Source organism: Stegodyphus dumicola, chromosome 11, assembly GCF_044657685.1.
Source record: "Stegodyphus dumicola isolate Sdum_Otavi_A_Nest chromosome 11, ASM4465768v1".
Lineage (NCBI taxonomy): Eukaryota > Metazoa > Arthropoda > Arachnida > Araneae > Eresidae > Stegodyphus > Stegodyphus dumicola.
The window spans coordinates 151,314,365-151,337,151 of record NC_140778.1 but is presented as its reverse complement, the minus strand read 5'-3'; the positions used below and the strand labels follow the sequence as shown (position 1 = coordinate 151,337,151).

At 35.1% G+C, this 22,787-nt stretch overlaps 1 protein-coding gene across 1 annotated transcript in view; it reads right to left on the bottom strand.

Annotated features, from left to right (window-relative positions):
- The window catches only part of LOC118186009 (uncharacterized), a 45,313-nt gene extending 22,981 nt beyond the window's left edge, over positions 1-22,332 (bottom strand). The window contains exon 1 of the mRNA XM_035355985.2: positions 22,032-22,332. Within this exon, the coding sequence (XP_035211876.1) occupies positions 22,032-22,152 (121 nt within the window). The 5' untranslated portion in view covers positions 22,153-22,332. The remainder of the gene's footprint in view (positions 1-22,031) is intronic.
- Positions 22,333-22,787: the final 455 nt, after the last annotated feature.

Below are 22,787 nucleotides of genomic sequence, written 5' to 3'. Positions count from 1 at the left end.
TAAAGGCTGAAGAGAATTGGCGAGACGACCGAACCTTGAGCTACACCTGCTTTTGAAATTCTGGTGGAAGAAAGGATATTTTTAATTCGAACTTGAAAAGAACGATTTCGTAGGAAATTAGAAAGAAGAATTATAAGGCTGGGTCTAAAGTTGTAGTTGATGAGTTTGATCAGCAATCCATCAATCCAAACCTTGTCAAAAGCTTTTTCGATGTCGAGGAATATACCAGCTACGGTTTCATTTTTATTGAAACTTTCGCCGATATATTCCACGATGCGTGAGACTTGATGAGTAGTTGAATAGCCTGGTCTGAATCCGAATTGATTATTGTTGAGAATATTGTTGGAGAAAACATAGGTTTTGATTCTTTCAGCAAGGATTTTTTCAAAAATTTTTCCTATTGTAGGTAGCAGGGAGATTGGTCTATAGCTTGAAGGTTCAGCTAGGTTTTTCCCGGGTTTTTTGAGTACGAAGATGATGGCATGTTTCCATGCATCAGGGAAGTAATTATTCCTCAGGCAAGCGTTGAAGATATTAGTAATTAAAACTATTGTTTTGGAGGGAAGATTCTTCAAAGCTTTGTTAGAAATTTGGTCGTAACCAGTGGCTTTCTTGATATTTAGATGTTTAATGATGGATTGAACTTCTCTGGGGCTGGTAGGGGGGTTGAAGTTCCTAGAGTTTTCTTGGATAAAACTATTAACATGATTTTAGATATTGCAATCGTTTGGACAAGGGTAGAGGTTGTTGGAGAATTGATCTTCATAGTTATCTGCAAAGATTTCAGCAATTTCTTCTGGTTTATTGATGATAGAGTTATTAATTTTGATAGGTCCAATGCTATTGTTGGTATGTTTGAGCGCCTTGGCGATGCGCCAGACAGAGTGGTCGTCGTGTGAAAGGCTTTGCACAAAGTTTTTCCAGGCTTGGTCCGTATATTCACGGATGATTTTCTTAAGTTCTTTATGGCATTTGTTGAAGTTCCTTCTATCGTTAGGGTGTTGGGTCCGTTGCGCTATTTTCCTGAGTCTGTTTTTATCCCTGATTTTTTGTCTGATATGGAGAGGAAGGGTGATTGTGTCTTCTTTTTTGTGCATTTTAGAATTATTAATAGCATTATGGATTTGATTGTTGAGGTGGTTGATCGCTTCGTTAATATCTGAGGTGTTGCTGAGGTTGGGAGCCGCATTCACATTTTTCTGCATTATATATTTAAAGTTGCTCCAGTTTATTTTGGTTTTTAAAGGAGGTAATCCATGCTTTAGCCCATAAAGGGTAAAGTGAAGAGGTAAATGATCTGATGAAAGATCATTTGCTACGTATACAAAAGGAGCTTGTGGTATTTGGTAGGTAATGATAATATCTAAGATATCTGGTCTTCCACGTAGATTTGTGGGAATATAAGTAGGTTCATTCGGTGCATAGATATTGATTTGGCTATTAAGGAGGTAATTATTGAGGATGATTCCGTTTGCGTTAGTGGTTGAACTGTTCCAGTTTGGATGTTTACAGTTGAAATCGCCTGACATGATGGTGGGATAGCCTAGGTTGAAGATATTATTGAGATCCGTGATATTAAGCAGGTTGTTAGGTGGTTTGTAGATAGAGACTATTAAATAATTAATGTTGTTGCTTTTTATAATGCAGCCGCAAGCTTCAATGCTTTGGAGTGGAGGAAGAGTGGCTGGGTAACAATTTAAATATTTTTTTGTTGCAATAAGAGTGCCTCCGCCTCTGTTATGCAGTCGATCAGATCGGAATACATCGTAGTTGGGGAGTTTGATATTGTCTGTTGCTTTAAGGTGAGTTTCGTTTAGAAGAAGAATATCAATGCTGTGGAGGATGAGGTAGTTTTTGATTTCTAAGAGTTGCCTTTTTAATCCATTGCAGTTGAAAGAAACAAATTTAGCATAGTTGATATGTCGATATATTGGTGATGTGCTATTTTGAGAATTAAACATTGTGTTTTTCGAAGACCTGTAGCGCCTTTAAGGCGATATCCAATTTAGAGTTTGAGTTGCTGGAATTCCTGTATTCTAAATAAAGGGTGTGTAGAGATTTAATGAAAACACTGAACTCTTCGAAAGATTTTTCTTCATTATTGTTGATATTTTTAATAGGAGTTTCTGAAGGAGGGCTTGTCGGGTTTTTTGACCCAGAGAGTATTGCGGCGTATGATTGGCTGTTGTATATTGGCTCTCTAATTTTTGATTGGTTGCTAGTACTGGTGGTTTTGATTTCAGTCATAGCACTTGGAATTATGGTTGATTCTTTGATATTTTTTAGTTTAGGATCTATTTTGTTAAGAGGGTGCTCCGGGCATTTTTTGTCGCAAGATGCATGTGAGCCTTGGCATAGTACGCATTGAGGCGTGAAGTTTTTTCCCTTATGCGGGCATTCAAAAGATTGATGTTGTTCTAAACATCTGACGCATCTTGGCGGGTTGTGGCATGCTTTTTGGGTATGCCCGTACCGTTGACACTGGAAGCATTGTGTCGGTCCGGGCCTACCTTTATAAGGAACAATTCTGACCTTCATATCCATGAGGTATTTGATATCGAACATACGTTTGCCTGAGGGATTGTTAGGAGTTTCGATGTAATACATTGGAAGCTCTGTGGGGATTCCGTCGCGCATGCGCACCATGCGTATAACTTTAATGATAGGGATTTGTAATTTCTTAATTTCTTCTTTAATCTCTTCTATTGTGTAATTGGTAGAAAATCCTTTTAGTACTCCTTTCAATGCTTTATCCGAATGTAGAAGATAGGTGTGGTACGGTATATGCTTGGTTTCAAGGTAATTTTGTGCTGCTTTGTAATCTTCTATGCTGGTAACTTTTATAACGAAGTTTTCACCTTCGAGTTTGGCTTCGAATTTTCCAAATTTGAGGGTTTCTATAAAATCTTTTCTGATTTCTTTCCAATTGATGTCCTGGGTTATGACAAGGGGTGGTATTTTGTTGGCCGTTTGTTGTGGTTGTTTGAAGGGTAATGTATTGTTTGAATCATTATTAGTATCGTTATCTTCCATATCTTGGTTATCTAAGTTTTGATCTATTGTGAGCGCGTCGAATTGATTTGAAAGTTGTGTTGGAGGGGTGTTGTCGTTAGAAAGATTTCGTGCTCTTTTTCTGGGAGCGGTCCAGGTATCATTATTGGTTTGACAAATCCTACTGATGGCTTCATATAATGAAGTTTCGTGTTTGGGCAATTCAGAAAATAATTTTGCTAATTCTGTGTTTAAATCATTTAGTTTCTTTATGTTTTCATCTGATGGTTTTTCATTGTTGGCATAGGTTAATAATTTGATTTCACGTTCTAATTCTAAACTTTTAGTAATCATTTGGCTAGCCCTAATTTTTTCATCATCTTTGTCCGTTTTCTTATTCATGGTCGGTATTGAGGTTCCGGTCGGTGATTGAAGATAAATTTTGATCAAGCGAAAGTAGTAGTCACTGCCTATTCGAGCTGGCTGTCGTATGCGAGAGCAATAAGATACATACTTACGAAAATTTCAAGAAGCAAAGAGAGCGGAAAAATTCAACCTAGTCCCTAGGGGCTCAGCGGCTGAATGTGTCTGTGGTAGATCTGTATCTGTATCTGTATCCTTAGCCTGAAAACTGGTATGCAGTCCTGAGAAGGACTTTTACCAGGCCAAAATACCCTTATTAGGGAGCCTAGCTGTAAATATCCTCCTGAAACAAACGTTTCAATCGGAGCAAAGCACCTCCTTAGTGCTGAGAAGGTAAGAATGTGGCATTTAGAATCGTGGAAAAAACAATATATATGATGATTCCGTGGAAGTTATGGCATTTTCTTATCGGGAAGATATGGCGTATGCAGATGGCATTTTAAGTTGATAAGCAATTGATGATTATAGGCATTAGATTTGGGCTGCGTTCCGCACGTCCTTCCTTCGTGAGGCTTTAGTGCTGACTGAAAAGGTATGGGTGATGATCTGGATATTTTTAAAGCGAGCGCTACTCTGATTCGTTGAAAAGATCACGTGAACACATATACACATTTGCGATTTGCCAGTCCTTAATTTTTAGTCCTTCTGTGTAATCGCATGAAATATAAAGTAACTTGATTAAATATGAAGAAAATAAAATAAAATATATACACATATGTACATTTACCATCTTTCGTTATGAAAGATGGTACGCGGTCTGTTATGTCGCTGAATCAGAGTAGCGTCGTAATTTAGAAGGTCGGTTATTGTGGAGTCTGGATGTTTGCTGCAATTTAAGAAGAAGTTGTGGCTGTTTTTGATGATTTCACTGTTCAGTGGCAAAATTTTGAGATCTCTGTGGATAGTGTTGTTTCTGATGTACCATGGTGCATTAGATATTATACGGAGCATTTTATTTTGGAGAGTTTGAAGTAGTTCTCTATTAGATTTGGCTGTGGCTGCCCAAGCGGGAGATGCATATAATAAAATGGGTCGGATGGCTTGAATGTAGATTAATCTTTTAGTTTTGAGGCTGAGATGAGAGTTTCTGCCTGTGAGTGCAATGATTGCGTTAAATGCTTTAAAGGCTTGATTTCTTGTGTAGAGCATGTGTTTCCGGAAAGTGAGCTTGTTATCGAGGAATACTCCTAAGTATTTTACTTCGTTAGCTTGAGGGATGGTTTGATTATTGATACTGATATTTTCAAGTTGTCGTCGTAGATTATTTTTCCTGAAATAGATGAGGGTGGATTTGCTTTCATTTATTTTAATTTTCCAGGCTTTGAAATATTGTGAGACTATGTTCAGATGCTTTTGTAGATTTTTATTTGCTTTTTTGGGGTTTATGGATTTGCTGAGAATAGCCGTGTCATCTGCGTAGCTGTAGATTTGAACATTTGGATCAGTAGGTATATCATTGATATAGATATTAAAGAGGGTGGGAGAAATTACAGAACCTTGAGCCAGTCCCGCAGTGGGGTAATGCTTGGTTGATAATGAATTTTTTACCTTGACTTGATAAGATCTGTTTTTTAGAAAATTTGAGATGAGCACAATAAGGCTGGGTGGAAATTGATAATTGATTAATTTGATAAGGAGTCCGTCCAGCCAGACTTTATCAAAAGCCTTCTCAATGTCAAGGAATATACCGGCTACTGTTTCCTTTTTAATGAAACTTTCGCCGATATACTCCACTAGCCTGGTTATTTGGTGTACAGTTGAATATCCTGAACGGAAGCCGAATTGATGATTTTTCATGATATTATTTTGATTTAGATGGTCTTTAATTCTTTTGATGATAATTCGTTCAAAGATTTTCCCTATGGAAGGGAGAAGAGAAATAGGTCTATAATTTGCTGTATTAGATGGGTCTTTTCCAGGTTTCTTTAGGATGAAAATGATGGCGTGCTTCCAGCAGTTTGGGAAATAGTTATTTCTTAGACAAGCATTGTATATATTACATAGAAGGATGATTGCTTTTTTGGGTAGGTTTTTAATGGCTTTATTGCTGATTTGATCATGACCTGCTGCTTTTTTGACATTGAGATTTTTTATGATATTTCTTATTTCATTTGGGTTGGTAGGGAGGTTTGGGTTATTGCTGTTTTCTGAGATGAAATGGTTCACATGATTAATTACATTTATATCGTTACTGCAAGGGTATGAGCTGTTGGAGAATTGGGATTGAAAGTCGCTGGCAAAAATTTCTGCAAGTTCTTCGGTTTTCGAGATAGTGGTATTGTTTCTTTTGATTGGGCCTATTGTGTAATTCCTGTTTTTTAAAACCTTTGCAATTTTCCAGACAGAGTGATCGGTGTTGCTTAAGCTGGATACAAAATCGTTCCAAGCTTTGTCGTTGTGGTCTTTCATTAATTTCCTGAGTTCTTTTTGGGCTTTGTTGAATTTTCTTTTATCTCTGTGATCTTGAGTTCTTTGAGCAACTTTTCTTAGATTATTTTTCTCGGTGATTTTTTGAAGAATATAAGGAGGTAAAGTGGCAGGGGTATCGTTGCTAGCAGATTTGGAGTGATTAATGGCCTGATTTATATGATTATTAAGGTAGTCTATTGCTGCTTCAATTTCTGGGCCTGAACCTAGGCTGGTAGTGGCTTGGATGTGCTGGTTGAGGAGGTAAGTGAAGTTGTTCCAGTTTATTTTGGTTCTTAGGGGTGGAAGGCCATGCCTAAGTCCATATAGTGTGAATTCCATGGGTAGGTGGTCTGATGAGAGGCAGTTAGCAACTTGGATATTAGGCGTCTGTTGTATGTTATTGGTAATGACGACGTCAAGGACATCGGGTTGACCGTAAAGAGTTGTAGGGATGTACGTGGGGTCTTCAGGGGCGTAAATTTCAGCGTTACTATTGAGGATATAATTATTTAAGATGATGCCATTATTATTGTTGGACTTGGAGTGCCAGTTTTGGTGCTTACAGTTGAGGTCTCCTGCTATTATTGTAGGGTATCCTAGATTGAAGATGATGTCTAAGTCATTGGTACTGATGAGGTTATTTGGTGGTTTATAAGCAGAAATAAGAAGAATTTCAGTATTTTTACTATTTAATATACAGGCTGTAGCTTCCATGCTAGAGAGTGAGGGTAGATTGAAAGGGTAGCAATTAAGATAACGTTTTGTGGCTATGAGGGTTCCTCCGCCTCTGTTGTGGATCCGGTCGGTACGAAATATATCATAATTTGGGATTTTGAAATTGATTGCCGGTTGTAGATGAGTTTCTGAGATCATTAATATGTCAATGCTATTTTTCTGTAAATAATCTTTCACTTCTGTAAGTTGTCTTTTAATCCCGTTACTGTTGAATGCGGTGAATTTTGCGTAGTTGATATGCTGATTATTGTGGTTAATATTAATGTTGATGTTATTCATAATTATGATTTTCGAATACCCGTATGGCCTCCATGGCCAGTTTTAACTTAGATTGGTTTTCTTTTACATTTCTGAATTTTATATAAATTTGGTAGAGTTCCTGAATAAAAGCTTGAAAGTCTTCGAATGACTCGTCTTTATTGGTATTAATTTCTTGGTTTTTCTGGGGTTTCGTATTTGTTTCCTTTTCCTTGATATTTGCTGTGACGCTTGCATAGGATTGGTTCTCAGTAGGTGGTTTCCTGGTTGTTGATTGGCTCGAAATGGTAGGGGTATTTTGAATTTTGCTCATTGCGCTGGGAATTATATTTGAGTGCTCTTTATTGCCTCTTGCGGTGTGCTTATTATTTGGGTGTTCTGGGCATTTTAAGTCACAGGCTGCATGAGAGCCTTTGCAGAGAACACAGATAGGAGAAATCTTTTTCCCTTTTTGCGGACATTCAAATGATTGATGCTCTTCTAGGCATCTAACGCATCTAGGGGTATTGTGGCACGCTTTTTGAGTGTGGCCGTATCTTTGGCATTGAAAACATTGTGTAGGGCCTGTTTTTCCTTTGTACGCCACTATTCTGATTTTCATGTCAAGGAGAAGTTTGACACTGAACATCCGTTTACCTTCTGGAGTGTTAGCGGCTTCAATGTAAAACATAGGTAGTTGCGTAGCTATGCCGTCGCGCATTCTGGTCATCTGTTTAACTTTGTTTATGGGTAATTTGTAGTCCTCAATTAATGCTTCCTTAACTTCGTCTTCCGTATAAGTTGTGTCTAGACCTTTTAAAACACCTTTGAGTGCTTTATCCGAATGTAATAAGAAGGTATGATATGGGATTTTTTCTTTGTCACATTTATTTTGTACTTTTTTGTAATCTTCTGCCGAAAATAGTTTAATTACAAGGTTTCCATCTTCTTTTTTCGCTTCTATTTTTTCAATGCTTAATCTTTCTTTTAGATCCTTCCTAAGATCTTTCCAGGATATTGTGGCATCGGTAATAATAATTGGGGGTATTTTATTGGCTATTTTGGCGGGTTTAATGAATTGGGTATTGGAGTTTTGTTCTTCTTCCATTTTATTGCCGTCATCAAGGTTTTGATCAATTTTGAGGGTGCTGAACTGATTTGATAATTGTGTAGGAGGTAGTTCCTCAATAGATTCATTTGAGTGACGTCTATGTCTTTTCCTGGGTGCTTGTGTGAGCCACGCGTCATTTGTGTTAATTGAGTGCTCTTTGGTGTTGGTAATTTTATGAAATTCGTCCGGGGATAAAGAATTGTATAGAATTTTGATGAGTAAGTCTCTATTATCGATTTGTGGTAAATTGTTTAAATCGTTTTCAAGTTTTTGAAGTTTCAATAAGTTGCTTTCAGATAAATCTTTTGAATCATTGTTTGCCTTTAAAAAGGCAATTTCTTTGATAAGCCTTTGTTGTTTGTTAAAGATATCGAGTTTTTCGAGTTCCTGATCCGTTATCCTAATTTCGGTTTCCATTTTCGAAGTCATGCCGGTGATTAGATAAGCAAAATTTATGATAGAGAGAGATGATGTCACTGCCCTTACTGGATGTCGTATACGAGAGAGAGACAAAACATACTTACTATCATAACAAGAAGTTCAAGGAGGGAGAAAAAACGTTCCTGTCTCTATGAGCTCAGGGGAACGAGGTAAGTACGTGTCTGTGGTAGAGAGGGCGTCTAGCCCTTTTAGATGGTGGGTAGATGCCGAACTCTCGGCCAATCACGGCTCTCGGTCTCTTCTGTGAGCTGCGAATAGCAGGATCGTATGCTGGGATCTGTTGAAGTGCTCGATTATCAATCTGTTCAATTTTAAGGAATAAATTTTGACTATGTTTTTTGATAAGGTAATCCACAGGTTTAATGTTAAGGTCCGAATGAATCACATCTGTACGGACGTACCAAGCTGCGTTTAGGGCCATACGTAAGGTTTTACTTTGAAAAGATTGAAGTTTTTTCACATGAGTTTTTGCAGCAGTACCCCAGATTGTACATGCATACATAAAGACAGGTCTTATAATGGATGTATAGAGAAGGATTTTGTTTTTAATTGACAGATTGCTCTTTCGAGCTAAAAATGGGTAAAGTTGGGCTCTGGCACCTTTTGCTTTGTTGAGAACATTTTCAATGTGAAGGCGCCAGGTTAATTTTGAATCAAGTACAACTCCTAGGTACTTGTAAGAGTTTGACCAGGGAACATAGTCATCAAAGAATTTAATATTAATGGAAGGGTATGGGTAGAATTAACTATTGCCTCTTACCACTGTAACATAACAATATTATTTTGTAACAAAAGTGTTATATATGTGTCATATAACTGAAATACGTTACATAAAAATTAGATACTGCAAAGAGATCTTAGCATGTAATGATTTTAAATATCAACATTTAATAATGATTACGTTCTTCCCTTTTTCTGTTATCTGACAAATGAATATGTAATGAAGTAAGTACACAAATACGCATTAAAAATTTTATTAATATTTTTATAAATTTAAATTCTAATAGCAAAGTTCTGTTCGGTTGCTAAAATGCCATTTCTGCAAATGCAAACTCTCTATCAACGTCATTAGAACTTGAAACAGCTTTTAAATGATAACAACGGCAAACACTTTAATAAGCATCTTTTTTCATATCGGCAACATATACACAAATCCGCATTTCCAATGGTGACAAACAGCATTTTCCTTCTTGCCTGTCAGGTAAAACAAGACGAAGCTAAAGGTAGCAAATTTTCATACTTTAAAACTGATAGATGCGTTTTTTAATGTCTTGGGGGAGAGTGTCAATTTTCAAAGGAGTGAAATTCTCTCTTACAAATTAAGATTCTGAAATGGTTTTAATTATAATATATAGAGGTAAGATAAAAAATATGTAAATCACAGCAATAGGCCCTTAATTCTGCCTCTCTGTTCTAAAAATAATAAAACCTTTTGCTGTGCTGCTTCATTTCTAGATCACTCCATATCATATGACTTCTATGACGCTGATGAAGTAGCAAATTCGAAACTTAAACCAAAACTTTCTCTTATTACGCTGCCATATTGAATAACTGCGCACGTTTTGATTCTACCTCTGATCTCGGTCTCGCTGCTCCTTTCTTATCGCAACAGTATCACAAAAGGTATGTTCTTGAATAGGCACGCTTAGAGTGTCAAGTGAATTGTGGCCACAAATGTCAATTGAAATAAAGATGAATAGTCAATTAATCTCGGTTGCCAAGTTTTGCTTTTCAATATGGATCAACATTCTACGTCACCAATATTGCTAAGTTCGCTTTATTACAATCAGTCGATATTGCCATCAATACTGCTGAGTCGTTTTTGTTACAATGAGTACGGCTTCCTGTCTTTCAAAACCTCAATAGAAAAATTTCACATTGTCAAGACTAATTAATGCGCCCTTTTCAACAAGAAATCTATCTTCAAAATGGATGTATGGATTTTCGAAGTAATGTGATTAGTCAATAAATTCTACGCTTGTGATGTAGCCGTTCCTCAATAGACACTAATGCCGGCTAGCTTTAAAAGGATTTATTAACAGAGCACACAGGAACGGTTACAAACAAAAGAAATATACGTAAAAATGAAACATATACCAAATGGAACATCAAACAGTTGAATAACAGAGACATAGTAAACTAACATCATGGCGGCTGGAGTTCGACAGACGTTTTTTCATATCGCCACGAGATGGCGTTTAAATAAAATAGTTCGGTTTCAGTTCATGAGTTCATAGCGTGAATAAAATAGTTCAATTACACTTAAATAGGTCTGTTACATCACTCAAACTATTTCGTTTATTTTTTCTCTGTCATAAACATTTATTTTGTCCTTGCATAATATTTTGACAATTTATTCAATCCTCTCTTACATAAGAAGCTCAGTGGCAATATCTAGAAAGAGAAAACAAATATTTTACTATCGTTTTACTGCGGTATACGAGTGCTTAAAAATTCGACCCGAATGTTTATACTAATAAAATTATTTCAAGGAACAGGCAAAATGTTTTTTTTATCTACTTCAGTATTAGACATAAACTAACAGAGATACCATCGATGGAATAAACTGCGCTTCTTTAATGCGAAACTGATTGCTTTGAGTTTTAAGCTAAGCGCGATGCCTTCGATTTAAATTAAAGCCCCTTCGAGCCGGGTAGCGAAAACGCGCGCTTATCGCGGAGGCCGGCAGTGTCTTCCGCGAGCGTCTCTCCAGGGCCGGGGGCTTTTTTGCTACTAAGCCTAAATCCATGAAATTTCCGAAGTATCAACGCATTGTTTAATAATGCTGTATAGAGTATTTAACCGGCTTATGCTTTATAAATATTTTTGTATATATACTTTAATTACCTTATTTCTTATTTAAATGCATATTTTACACATTTTATTTTAATTACTCACCATTTTATGACTTTTAACATTATACATCTGAAAACTAAATATATTACTTAAAATTCTCTTTTCGTATGAAAAATTTGAAAACAGGGATCTACACACAGTCCTACGTTACATTCCTTGAACTCGTAATAATTCATTTGCCGTTTTGGAGGATTTTTCCGGGAATGTGAACAAACGAAGCATCGTCGTCTCATTTTCTTATCAGTCTCTTCTGAACAAAGTTTTGGAAAATGTCTTTCAGTTAATCTTTCAGAATCAATATGAGAATACCAGAATTTCAGAATCAATATCTGAAATATTTTGCATCATTTCTGCTATTTCATGCTCTGTTAAACATTTTCGACGCTTCGACATTGAAACGGTAAAAACAGAAAGAATTCACGTCTAACAAGATCTAATTATTTTCTAAAAACTGAACTGTAAACGGAAATACTCAACGCTTTAGCGCATATAAAACTTCTACTTACAATAAACAACTACCACGTGCGAATAAAGTGCGATTTAAAGAGACGTCATAAATCACGCCATTCGGAAACATTTAGTTCCCCGTTTGTTTATATAATCAAAAACACGTGTATGTGAGTCATGCTTCTCTCATTTCGAGTAGAAGGTCTAATGTACATGTATCTGAAACCATATGGACATACAGTGCCATCTTGTAGCAGAAATTATAGTTTGAAAAACGTTCCAAGGTACTGGCACAAATAAGTGACAATCCGTAGAAAACGTAGCAATGCTCTGGCACGCCTGCGTGTCAGCCGGTAGATAAGTGTGTTCGTTGCTGGCACGTATACGTGACAGTCGGCGCGAAGGGGTTAAAACTGTATAGCTTTAATTTAGCAATTTCGGAGAAGCGTATTAATTTTTGTTTAAAAATAAATAATAAGATTTTCTTTAAATGATTTTGCAGTTACAAAATCTGAATACATTCCATGTTGTTACCTCGGGATTCGTATATGCTAAACGTGTTTCATAACTTTGAAGTAATTTATTCATCTAGTAGAGCAGTTAAGAATATTTTGTATTGTATTTGAATAGCAGATTTACAATTTTCATCATACATACTGAATGTAAAATACACAGCGCTTTTATGAAAATGAAAATTTTATGGTATTAGAAATATATATTTAAATAACTATTTTTGAATAAGGAATTTAAAAATTTTTTTCAGGAAAGATTATTAAATTGTAATGCGATTAATCATCATATTTTTGAATTATTTTTTAAATGTTTAAATTAGTGTTAAAAATTCTGTAATTAGTATTATAAGAATTAAGTAAATATAGAATGAAAATTAAATAATTTTGAATGTTAGCATACAAACGATCAAGAAATACGTTTTGAGTAATAGTGCAGAAAATATAAATAGTTTAATTTTCAGCATTATCGTATCGTACTGAATATTAAAAATATCAATAAATAAAAATTGAAAAATTGTAATGAAATTTAATATATGTAATATAACTACAAAATAAAATGAGTACGAAAAAGGTAATTTCAAGTTATGGTGGATGACTGTTATAGTTATGTTATGAACAACTGAATGTAAAGTACACAGTATGTTGAGGTAGTACTGGTTCAGAAACAAAGGCCTATTATTAGTTCAGTATAATTGTTGCTTTTAGCCTTTGCATACAAACAATATAAACTTTGAAGGATTCCACATAATAATTTTTTCATGCGTAATTATTATTTTTAGTAATATGATCTAATTTATGTCACAGAAGAGGAAATAAAAGAAAGAAAATAAACAGAAGGAAAATAAAAATTTTATGCTATTTCTTTAAAGCAAATATGATACTGCAGTTCAGTAGTACACCAGTAAGATCAAGTAAAAACAATAACGCAATACTAAAGTAGTTAAAGTTTACGCGAGGAAACCTCCTGTAATAACTACCAAACAATATAATATACAAAAAAATATTGGAAAAAAGAAAAGACTACAAAAAATTTTCTAAAGCTAAAAAACATCAATTTTGTTCGCAAACAATCAAAAACATTTTAAAGATAAAGAAATAATATCCACAGAATGAAAAAAAAAATGGTTAATTAGCTCAATTCGAGGTTTCAAGACTTACACAGACTTATGAAGGAAAAAGCATGAGAAAACTCCAATTTGGCTAATACCCATAAGCACTTTTCGTCAAACGAAACAATTGAGACTTAAAGCAGTAATTCATTAATAAAAATATTTAATTAAAAAAAATATTATTAAAGTAATGGCTCAATAATTTCGCCTCTTTCCGACGTGCTTGCAATTTAAATTAAAATAGAACTTAAACAACAAAAGAGAACACAATTTTTTTTTATTAAAAAATGTTTTAAAACTTGAAGCGGATGAAAGAAAAACTAATACAAGGTAGCCTGTGTTGGCAAATGTACAATTAAAATAAATAGATAAAAAGCTATTAGTTAAAAATTACATTATTTTAAGGGTAAGCCCTATTAAATCAAAGAATAAAAACTTTGTTAAAAAGAAATAAAATTACGAAACAAAATGGGTCTTGCTAAGAGCAAAGGCAAAGAAAACTAGAAGAAAAAAGGAAAAAAGTGTAAAAATGGAAGAACAGAGCGTTCTTAATTATATTCTTTATTTGTTCCATGTTTATTTTTTGCAAGTAGGCTATGATAAATTTAAAAAAAAAAAAAAATGCTTTCAATTTTCATAAGAAAATTTACAATTCGTTAAATTCTTGAACAACAATGAACAAATCACTTTGCAAAGCAAGTGTTAAATCTTTTAATTTAATATATTCATATATTTCTTTATGATGATCAGAAGCATTTTATAGTAGCCATTATTAATTGATATAATATGACAAAAAATATATCTATTTTCTCTATTAGATATGTATAGAGAAATCTTAAACTTCTTTGCAGTTTCATTTCTTATATCTTTAAACCTACGCGTGGGTGTTTACTAACTACTCTTAAATCTTGTGTAGATAGCTTTTTCGAAAGCAGATTGCTCAGTTTCGTGCTACCAGGTTTTATCACTAGGTATGAACATTAAAAAAACCCTGTTCTTGGGATTTTTTACTTATCCGGTTTAGTGACCATACAAGTGAGTGTAAATAATGTTTTTCAATAATTTTACACTTTTACACTTTTGTGTGTACATATAGTGCTAGCCTTGCACTGAACATAAAAATTATGTCATGCATTACTGTATATGTTTTACGCTTAACGTCTCCATTTTTCAATTATTTCATGCATTACTGTATATGTTTTACGCTTAACGTATCCATTTTCAATTATTTCATGCATTACTGTATATGTTTTACGCTTAATGTCTCCATTTTTCCCTTATATTATTATTTTAGATTTATTACTTGAACAAACAATGTTTTATTGGATATAATGTCTCCATTTTTTGCTTATATTTTTAGATTTTAGATTTATTACTTACTTTAATGTTTTATTGCCTATTCTAAATTATACTTTTTGCTACAACTATGAGTATTTATGGATTTAAGATATCACAACATTTAAATAAGTATTTCATGTATTACCGTTTCATTTGAATACCCCAAACATCTACTTTACGTGTAAAGAATGTTATCCTTGCATTCCTTCTTGCTTATCAGTCATTAAGTGTAAATTTCCACTTTCTGTTTATATATAATATAGATAAATGTGCGTAAAATATAAAATATCTACCTTTCTAATAATAAATTATCAGTAGCAAAATTTTGATCATGCTCCCCTCTTCTAAATTCTAAAAGTACCAAAGCAATAACTGTTCTAATATAATCTTTACTTCCTGTAATTCTGAAAAGTGACCCGTGATCTGATCTGAATTGCGCAATTATTACTGAAATACGATGAAAACTTAAGACAGCACCCGAACATTAATACACCCTTAGGGGGAGGGACGATGCACCACGACGCACCGAGAAGATATAAAGCAAATTGGACACAAATTGATATGCATACAGGTTTCGACGGAAAATGCAAAATTTTACATTTTGGCTGCCAATGAATGAACGGTAGTCACTACAGCGCATCTGATCTGCGCAACTGGCAAGATATTTAAGAGCAGAAATTACGATTCTAGGTCATAAATTCTTCACGAATTTCATTCCATGTACTCTAGTAGACAGTAACTATGCCACGCATACAGTTGAGCGAACGATATGCGCAGATGTCAGAATTTGAGAGAGGTCGTGTAGTGGGCTCAAAGAAGCCGGTTGGTGTTATCGGCGAATAGCTCGACATTTGAGCAGGAGCGATGCCACTAGTAGACGATGTTGGCAGCAATGAGTGAACCATGGCCGCACACAGCATCAAGAAGGAAACGGTAGGCCTAGAGAAACGACAGAACGGGAAGACCGAGCAATCGTCAGAGCGGCACTCACAGCCCCAGATGCATCATTATCGATTGTACGTGCAGCTAGTGCTTCAATGACAGCAGGGACCATTCATAGACGGTTCACAGAAAGGGGGCTGAGGTCACAGCGCCTATTGCGCCGACTACCATTGACGACGCGACTGTACAACGCGAAGCCCGTTTGCAGAGGTGTCGGGCTCATTTGCACTGGAATGTCACTGACTGGAGTAGAATAGTCTTCAGTGATGAATCCCGCTTTGAACTGAGCCCCGATGACCAGCGAAGGGGAGTCTGGAGACGCCCCGGACAGCGGTGAGATACCAACCTGACTGTCTTCCGGCAGACAGGCCGACAACCAGGAGAGATGGTCTGAAGTGCCAATTCATTTCATAGTAGGACCCCTTTGGTTGTCATCTGTCGCAACCTAACAGCACAGCGGTACGTCGACGAAGTTCTAAGTTCCGTTGTGTTGCCCTTCATGTCACGCCCCCCTGGGCTTACATTTCAGCAAGATAATGCCCGCCCCCACATTGCACATGTTTCTGCTGCTTGCCTTAGTGCTTGCCGAACATTATCTTGGCCAGCAAGGTCGCCGAATCTCTCTCTTATTGAGCACGTTTGGAGCATTATGGGCAGGGCCCTCCAAGTTCGGGATGTTGACGATCCAACGCGCCAGTTGGACAGAATTTGGCACGATATCCCTCAGGAGAACATTCGCAACTTCTATCAATCGATATAAAGACGAATAACTGCTTGCATAAGGGCCAGAGGTTGACAAACGCGTTACTGAGTTTTTCACTTTGTGAAGCTCTATCACTTCAATAAATCACCTAATTTTTCTCAAACTATAATCATTTGTTTTTCTGTACATGTACACCACTTCTACCAATTTTCTTCCCATTCGGATAACTCCTTCTTGGTGCGTCTTAATTTTTTTGTTTTTTTTGTTTAAGAGTGTATATTATGCATCTGAAATTTAATTCGCTTAACGTAAACATTCTTGCAATGTAATCCGAAACGTAAGCACGTCTTGGTATATAAAAGTTCTTTGCTGCCCAACCTTCCGTCTGTCACGTGATGGTATACATCGTAGAAGTGCCATAGCAAAAGCTATTCTCACATGCGCCATCTATAAGCTCCAAAGTATCATTCCTACAGTAGAGCACTGGTGCACAAAGTGGAGGATTCCCATAAATGCGCAAAAATCCCAACTGATCATCATACGTAGAAAAACTACCAGAACCCACTTAATGTCACTTTAAAATTTTTCAACGTTGACGTAGCGACAGTGCTGAAGGCCACATATCTGAGAGTCATTCTGCGAGTCAATAACAAACTTACATGGAATGGTCACATTGTAAAAGTGCGTAGTAAAACTACGTCTGCCCTCACCAACACTTCGCCTCACATTGGTAAAAATTCTCGGTTGAATCTGTCAAAGAAAAGGCATCTAACATTCGGCCTATTTTTCTTATGCTTTGCCAGGCTGGGCGGCAGCCACACAGAAGGACATGCACAAGTTGCAAGTATTACAGAACAAAGCCTTAAGATTAATGACAAATGCCGACTAATTTGTTTCCGATGATATAATGCACAGAGATTTAAAAATAGAACGTGTGGAAGAATATCTTCACCGTCTCAACACCGTTCTTCGACAGGGCGATTAACTACCCATACTTAACACATTTTTAAATTTTCGATTACATTCCATTACAGATGGACTACAAATTATGACCGTATGCTGCACATCTTGCCAGAGATGCAAATTTCCCCACTTACCTTTTAATTTAAGTGCACGCATTTTGTACATATGTATATTACTTCCATTTACTTGTATGTGTTTTGTATCTTGAATTGTATGTATTGTGTATATAGTATATTTAGTTTATAATTTGTCTTGTTTCCTGTATTTATTTCATATGTACCTGTCATGAACATATACCTATCTGATTTTGCGCGATTTCCACTTCTCCTGGTCATATCTTCTCTTCGTGTGACGCATGGTCGCCCCTTTTCTCTTGCCTCCGACCTCCCTTTACTTCGTCCGGTTTTCCACCGCCATGCGCCCCTAAGGCATATCTATCAACGAGCCGGACACGCCACATAGTTTTAGCAGCATCCCGGCAATATGTGTATGAATGAATGAATGAATCCCCACGTGACTACTCCATGCACCGGATTGGATATCACAATAATGCTTACCGACATCCCAGAAATACTTTAAATTTGTGAACGGTTTGCCTACTAATAATTATTTTATTTTTGCCGTATTTGCTCACATCATGTTTGAATTTCCTACAAATTGTAGGAAACTACAATTTGAGATATTACAAGACTGCAAACATATACGGCAAATAACTTTTTATTGTTTTCTACTGCTATTCTGTAATCATGTGAGTATGGCAAAGCCTCGAGGGCTATCTGCCTAAGAGGAGGGATGCCTTCGTGGAGGACTTTCTAAGGGAAACTGGCTCGTATACACGTTACACATGAGGAAAACCACGAAAACGCCCATGCAGCCAGCCCGTTCGCGGGATTCGAACCTCGGACCGAACTACCAGTGTTCAGCGACTTTACCACTCGGCCGCTGGTGGGCCATTTGACTGTACTATGAAGCTCCCGATTGGACGCTCAGACCAGTTCATCTCATTTTTTCACCCGCCTGTGATGCTACCCAGGCAACGTACCTCACTATTTTCTAGACCTTCTAATATCACCTCTGTGGGATTCAGAGATATGATCCTTCAAAAGCGAGGCTCCACGTGAGATTCCTTAAGTGATCTGGTAAGGAGCAGGATTAACTCCTGCTATACACCAGAATATCCACCAAAGCATCTCTCTTCTCTTCGTTCTCTTCCGGTTTGCTGTAGCAACTTCTGCTGACTACTGCTTCAAAAAATATCTTTTTCGCGTTCTTGATTTGTGTTGTATTAAATAAAAATGTTTGACAACCATGAATAGAAAGGAAACGATTTCATCGAACGTCTGCAAGTTTCTGGTTTATGCATTTATCTACCATGCCACGTTATTACAACGAGCTTCTTCCAATTTCATTTCGTATATAAATGAATAAATACAAAGCGGTTCAAAACGTAATCCAAATTGCGTGCTGATAGCAGCAGGTGGTAGTAATAATGCAAATTAAAATTTAAAAATATGCTTAAATTTTCTCCCATATTTAATTCAGAACAAAGCATATGCAAAAACTAAAAAAATCAGAAATACAGTGGCAAAATGCAAGAAGTAATAGGAAGCAAAACATGTAAATATGAAACTTAATCTTTCGCAACATCGTCATCAGGGTCTTTCGTTGCACCAGCCCCGTGATGTAAGTTTTATGTTTGAGTTTCGGCTTTGCCATGTTTCGCTCCATCTATTTCTTGCAGTCTGCCACTCTACTTCGGGTTTTTGGTTTTTGCATGTGGTTTGTTCCAAACTGAATATGGGATGAAGTTTAAGCGTATTTTATTTTGCATTATATATATATATATATAGAGAGAGAGAGAGAGAGAGAGAGAGAGCAAGTAAAAAATATGAATTTTATATATGAATATTTATTTTATTTTGCATTATGTGAATTATATGAACAATGTTGCATTATGTGAATTATATTGCATTATATGAATATTTATTTTATTTTGTATTATATATATATAGAGAGAGAGAGAGCAAAATATATGAAATAATAATACTGCAATTGTTAAAATTATAAATACATTTTGCTTTTGTTAAAATTAAAATTAGAAAAATTAGAGAAATTAAAATGGCAAAACAAACTTCTAATAAAAGAGTCCATTAAGTGGAAATAAAAAATAAAAATACATACGGAAAAGCTGTATTTACAAGAGGAGGCCAGTGACAAAACCTCTTCCCCAACAGAATATTTTCTTTTGTTTCTGTACACTCAAAATTAACTAAGGTACTAAATAAATAAATAAATATTTTTAATAAATATTTATTTATGGTATGCATCGTAGAAGTATGGTATTTATGGTATGCATAAATAAATAAATAAATATTTTTAGCACGTTCGAAAATTAAAAGTGCCTCCTCTACAAAAAAGTCTCTTTTAAAAAAAATGCAATAAGAAAATATTTATAAACCAATACACGAATTACAAGGTATAAGCAGTCTGGAACAAGTTTATTAATTTGGTTAATAAATTTAAATTCGTGCCAAAAAAATTAACAGTGGAAATAATAAAGCTGGGATGAGGAATGCCGTTAGAAATTGGCATAGAAATTGGCAAACTCAAAGGAGCCGAGAAGGGATGCGGTAAGCTACTGGTGAATAGTCTATTCTATCAAAGTGGATTTTTATCAACACTAAGGCTGATCAGTAATGCTATTTACATAACTTATTATTCTATTCGTATGATATTGCTCATATAATACACAACTTATAAAGAAGTACAATGAATTTAAATCATAAAATTAATTTAAAAATTAAATTTATGCTGTTAATTTTATAGTTTTAGTTCCCCACATAAAAGCTTTTAATCATTGTGTATGTACTCTTGATAAGAAAATTGGTTTCCTAAGACCAAAGCTTCTAGAATCTGGATAGTCATCAGAGAGAATTATTTTTACTGCGAAATTATCGCACGACTGTAATTCAATATCAATAACAGTGTACGCGATTGAAAAGCATTTCCCGTCCTGTAATTAGAGTGTCTAATTTTGCCTATATTTATAGTAGAGTTTGCAATCTGCAAGCAATTATACATGTAATTTAACAGGTAAAAGTTTACAATTGGGTACCCCTTGTTTTTGGCGATTCTTTTTTGATGCCAAGATTGGCGCCAGGAAGACATAATTTCAACATGGCCGCTACACAAAACCAAAATAAAAAGTCAAAGAATTGCATAAACTCTCTGTCTATGTACACATCGATTTGTTTTCACTTATCAATCTATTTTTATTTTTAAAAAATCAGGAGGCTAAAGCAAAGTTGCACTATCATGGTAACCAGAAATAAGATTTCATCGCCAAAATTTTACAAAAAATTGTCGCTAATCGAAGGGGCACCCAATTCTACACTAGAGCGAAACATTTTTTATAAAAAATATATGTTATTTAGAATTTAGCAAATATTCTAGAAAATGCTAATCTATTGAAAAACAATCTTTCCCATGCCTAAATAAATTTTTTTAAAACGTAAAAAACGTAAAAAAGTAACTTTCAAAAAAAAAAAAAAAAAAAAAAAAAAAAAAAAAAATAGCAGTTAAAATTAATAACAAAATAACAAGACTAAATCTCAATCATATAAATATTCATCAATATCAATATTTTTAATATATAACATTTAGAAACAACAAACAATAATATGAAAACTGAATGATATGCATGCTTCAGATGTACAATGTCAAAAAACTAAAACTGGTAAATTTGAGAATAAATATCCTCAGAATATTTGACAACCAAAGTCCTCCGGACAATGCAGTATGAATGAATATCCTCAGGATGTGAAATTGGAGTGGTCCTCAGGACATCTGAGAATCAACATCTTCAGGACATCCTCTCATATTCCGGGACATAGCGACTTAAATATAACATCCTCAGGATGTTAAATTACGATGTCCTCAGGACACCTGAGAATCAACATACTCAAGATATCTTAAGTATGTCCCGGGGTATTGCGACTAAAATAGGACGTCCTGAGGATATTCTGTGCTATGGGGGTATAATCAAATTTAATTGTTACTTACGTTTTTTAAATCGAAACAATATTAAAAACCACATCTGTCCCCCATGTGACACATTGTCTCAAAATTTAGGTTAGAAAACTTTATTAAAATGAAAATTTATCTAAAAAAAAATCGCTGATTTTAAAATGCTTTTAAATACTTAAAAGTTTCTGTAGTATCTTTTATAGAAAATTGAAGCAAGGAAACTTTAGGAATTCTTTAGAAATATAGCGCAATTGTCTACTAATTGAATCTGATATTTTTAAAGAGTTGAACTGGATCTATTGCTATTTTCATGTGTTTTTTTATTAGTTAATTTATATAATGCGTGAGAAGTTTAGAAACTGTACAAATTTGTATAGAATCTCAGCACAAATCTCATAAAATACCTACACATATTTCTACAAAGTCTATGTACATAACTCTACAGAAGTTTTACATAACATTTTACAGAATTCTATAAATGATCTCTAGCCTAGTTTGTAAAAAATTTGGTGATAGTTTTAAGAATTCTAAAAAACGTTTACCGTAAGTCTTTTTTACAGAATTCTATAAAAAATATTCTTCTATTCTGATCTATTTTCGTAAAGGTAATGGAGAAAACCTACGGATTACCGTTAATTTTCAGAATCAAAAGATTTCTAGTAATAAACATTTATGTAATATAATTTTTCTCAATCAATTATCTTACAAATGAATAATACACTGGAACCAACTTCTACAAGTTTAGGTACTTCAAATCAAAACACAAAGAATATTTAAAATGAGCTTACGCAAGAATCCCAAATTCGCCTGCAGGGTTTCATTTTCAGACACCAAATAAGCATGATTAAAAATCTTGAAATTTTCGCGTATATACAACAGACATATATCTTCTAACCGAAACCTAACCATTTTTAAAATGTAATCAGCTTTCCACTGCTCAGAAAAAGCAAAGAATTAAGAAAGAAGTAGAACGGAATTTCAAAACATATTTTGATCTACATATGCTATTGCGATTCGAGACGGAATTCACTCCATTTTAATCACACATATGCTACCGTCTGATCAGTCGCTCCTTAAGATCCTCAATTGTAAACACGCGCAGAAACGGAATTTGACGTCATCATTGACGTCACAGAGCAATAAAACGCCAAGCGGTCGCTCGGTGGTAAAAACAGAAGGTTAAAAATTATCCGTGTTGTGTAAAACGAATATGAACGCTTAGTAATTACGAAACAGCAAATAATATATAAGATTAAAGAAAATAATAAATTAATAAATTAAATGATAGACGAAGAACAATTAAAAGGGATTTAAAAAACGAGAAGGGCTTTAAGAAATTGCACTCATGCATCCTCGCATACTGCTTACGAATTTTGGCATAAATGGCGCTCTATCGATCATTTAGCGAGTCGAAAACACGGGGATAAAATGAGGTTATCCGTAAGCTTACCAGGTTTCCCGTATGGCCGGGTCTGTCCGACACCGCCGAGATCTCTCCCGGTTTGTTGATGCGTACGCCCGGTTACTCATTTTGTTTCGGTTAT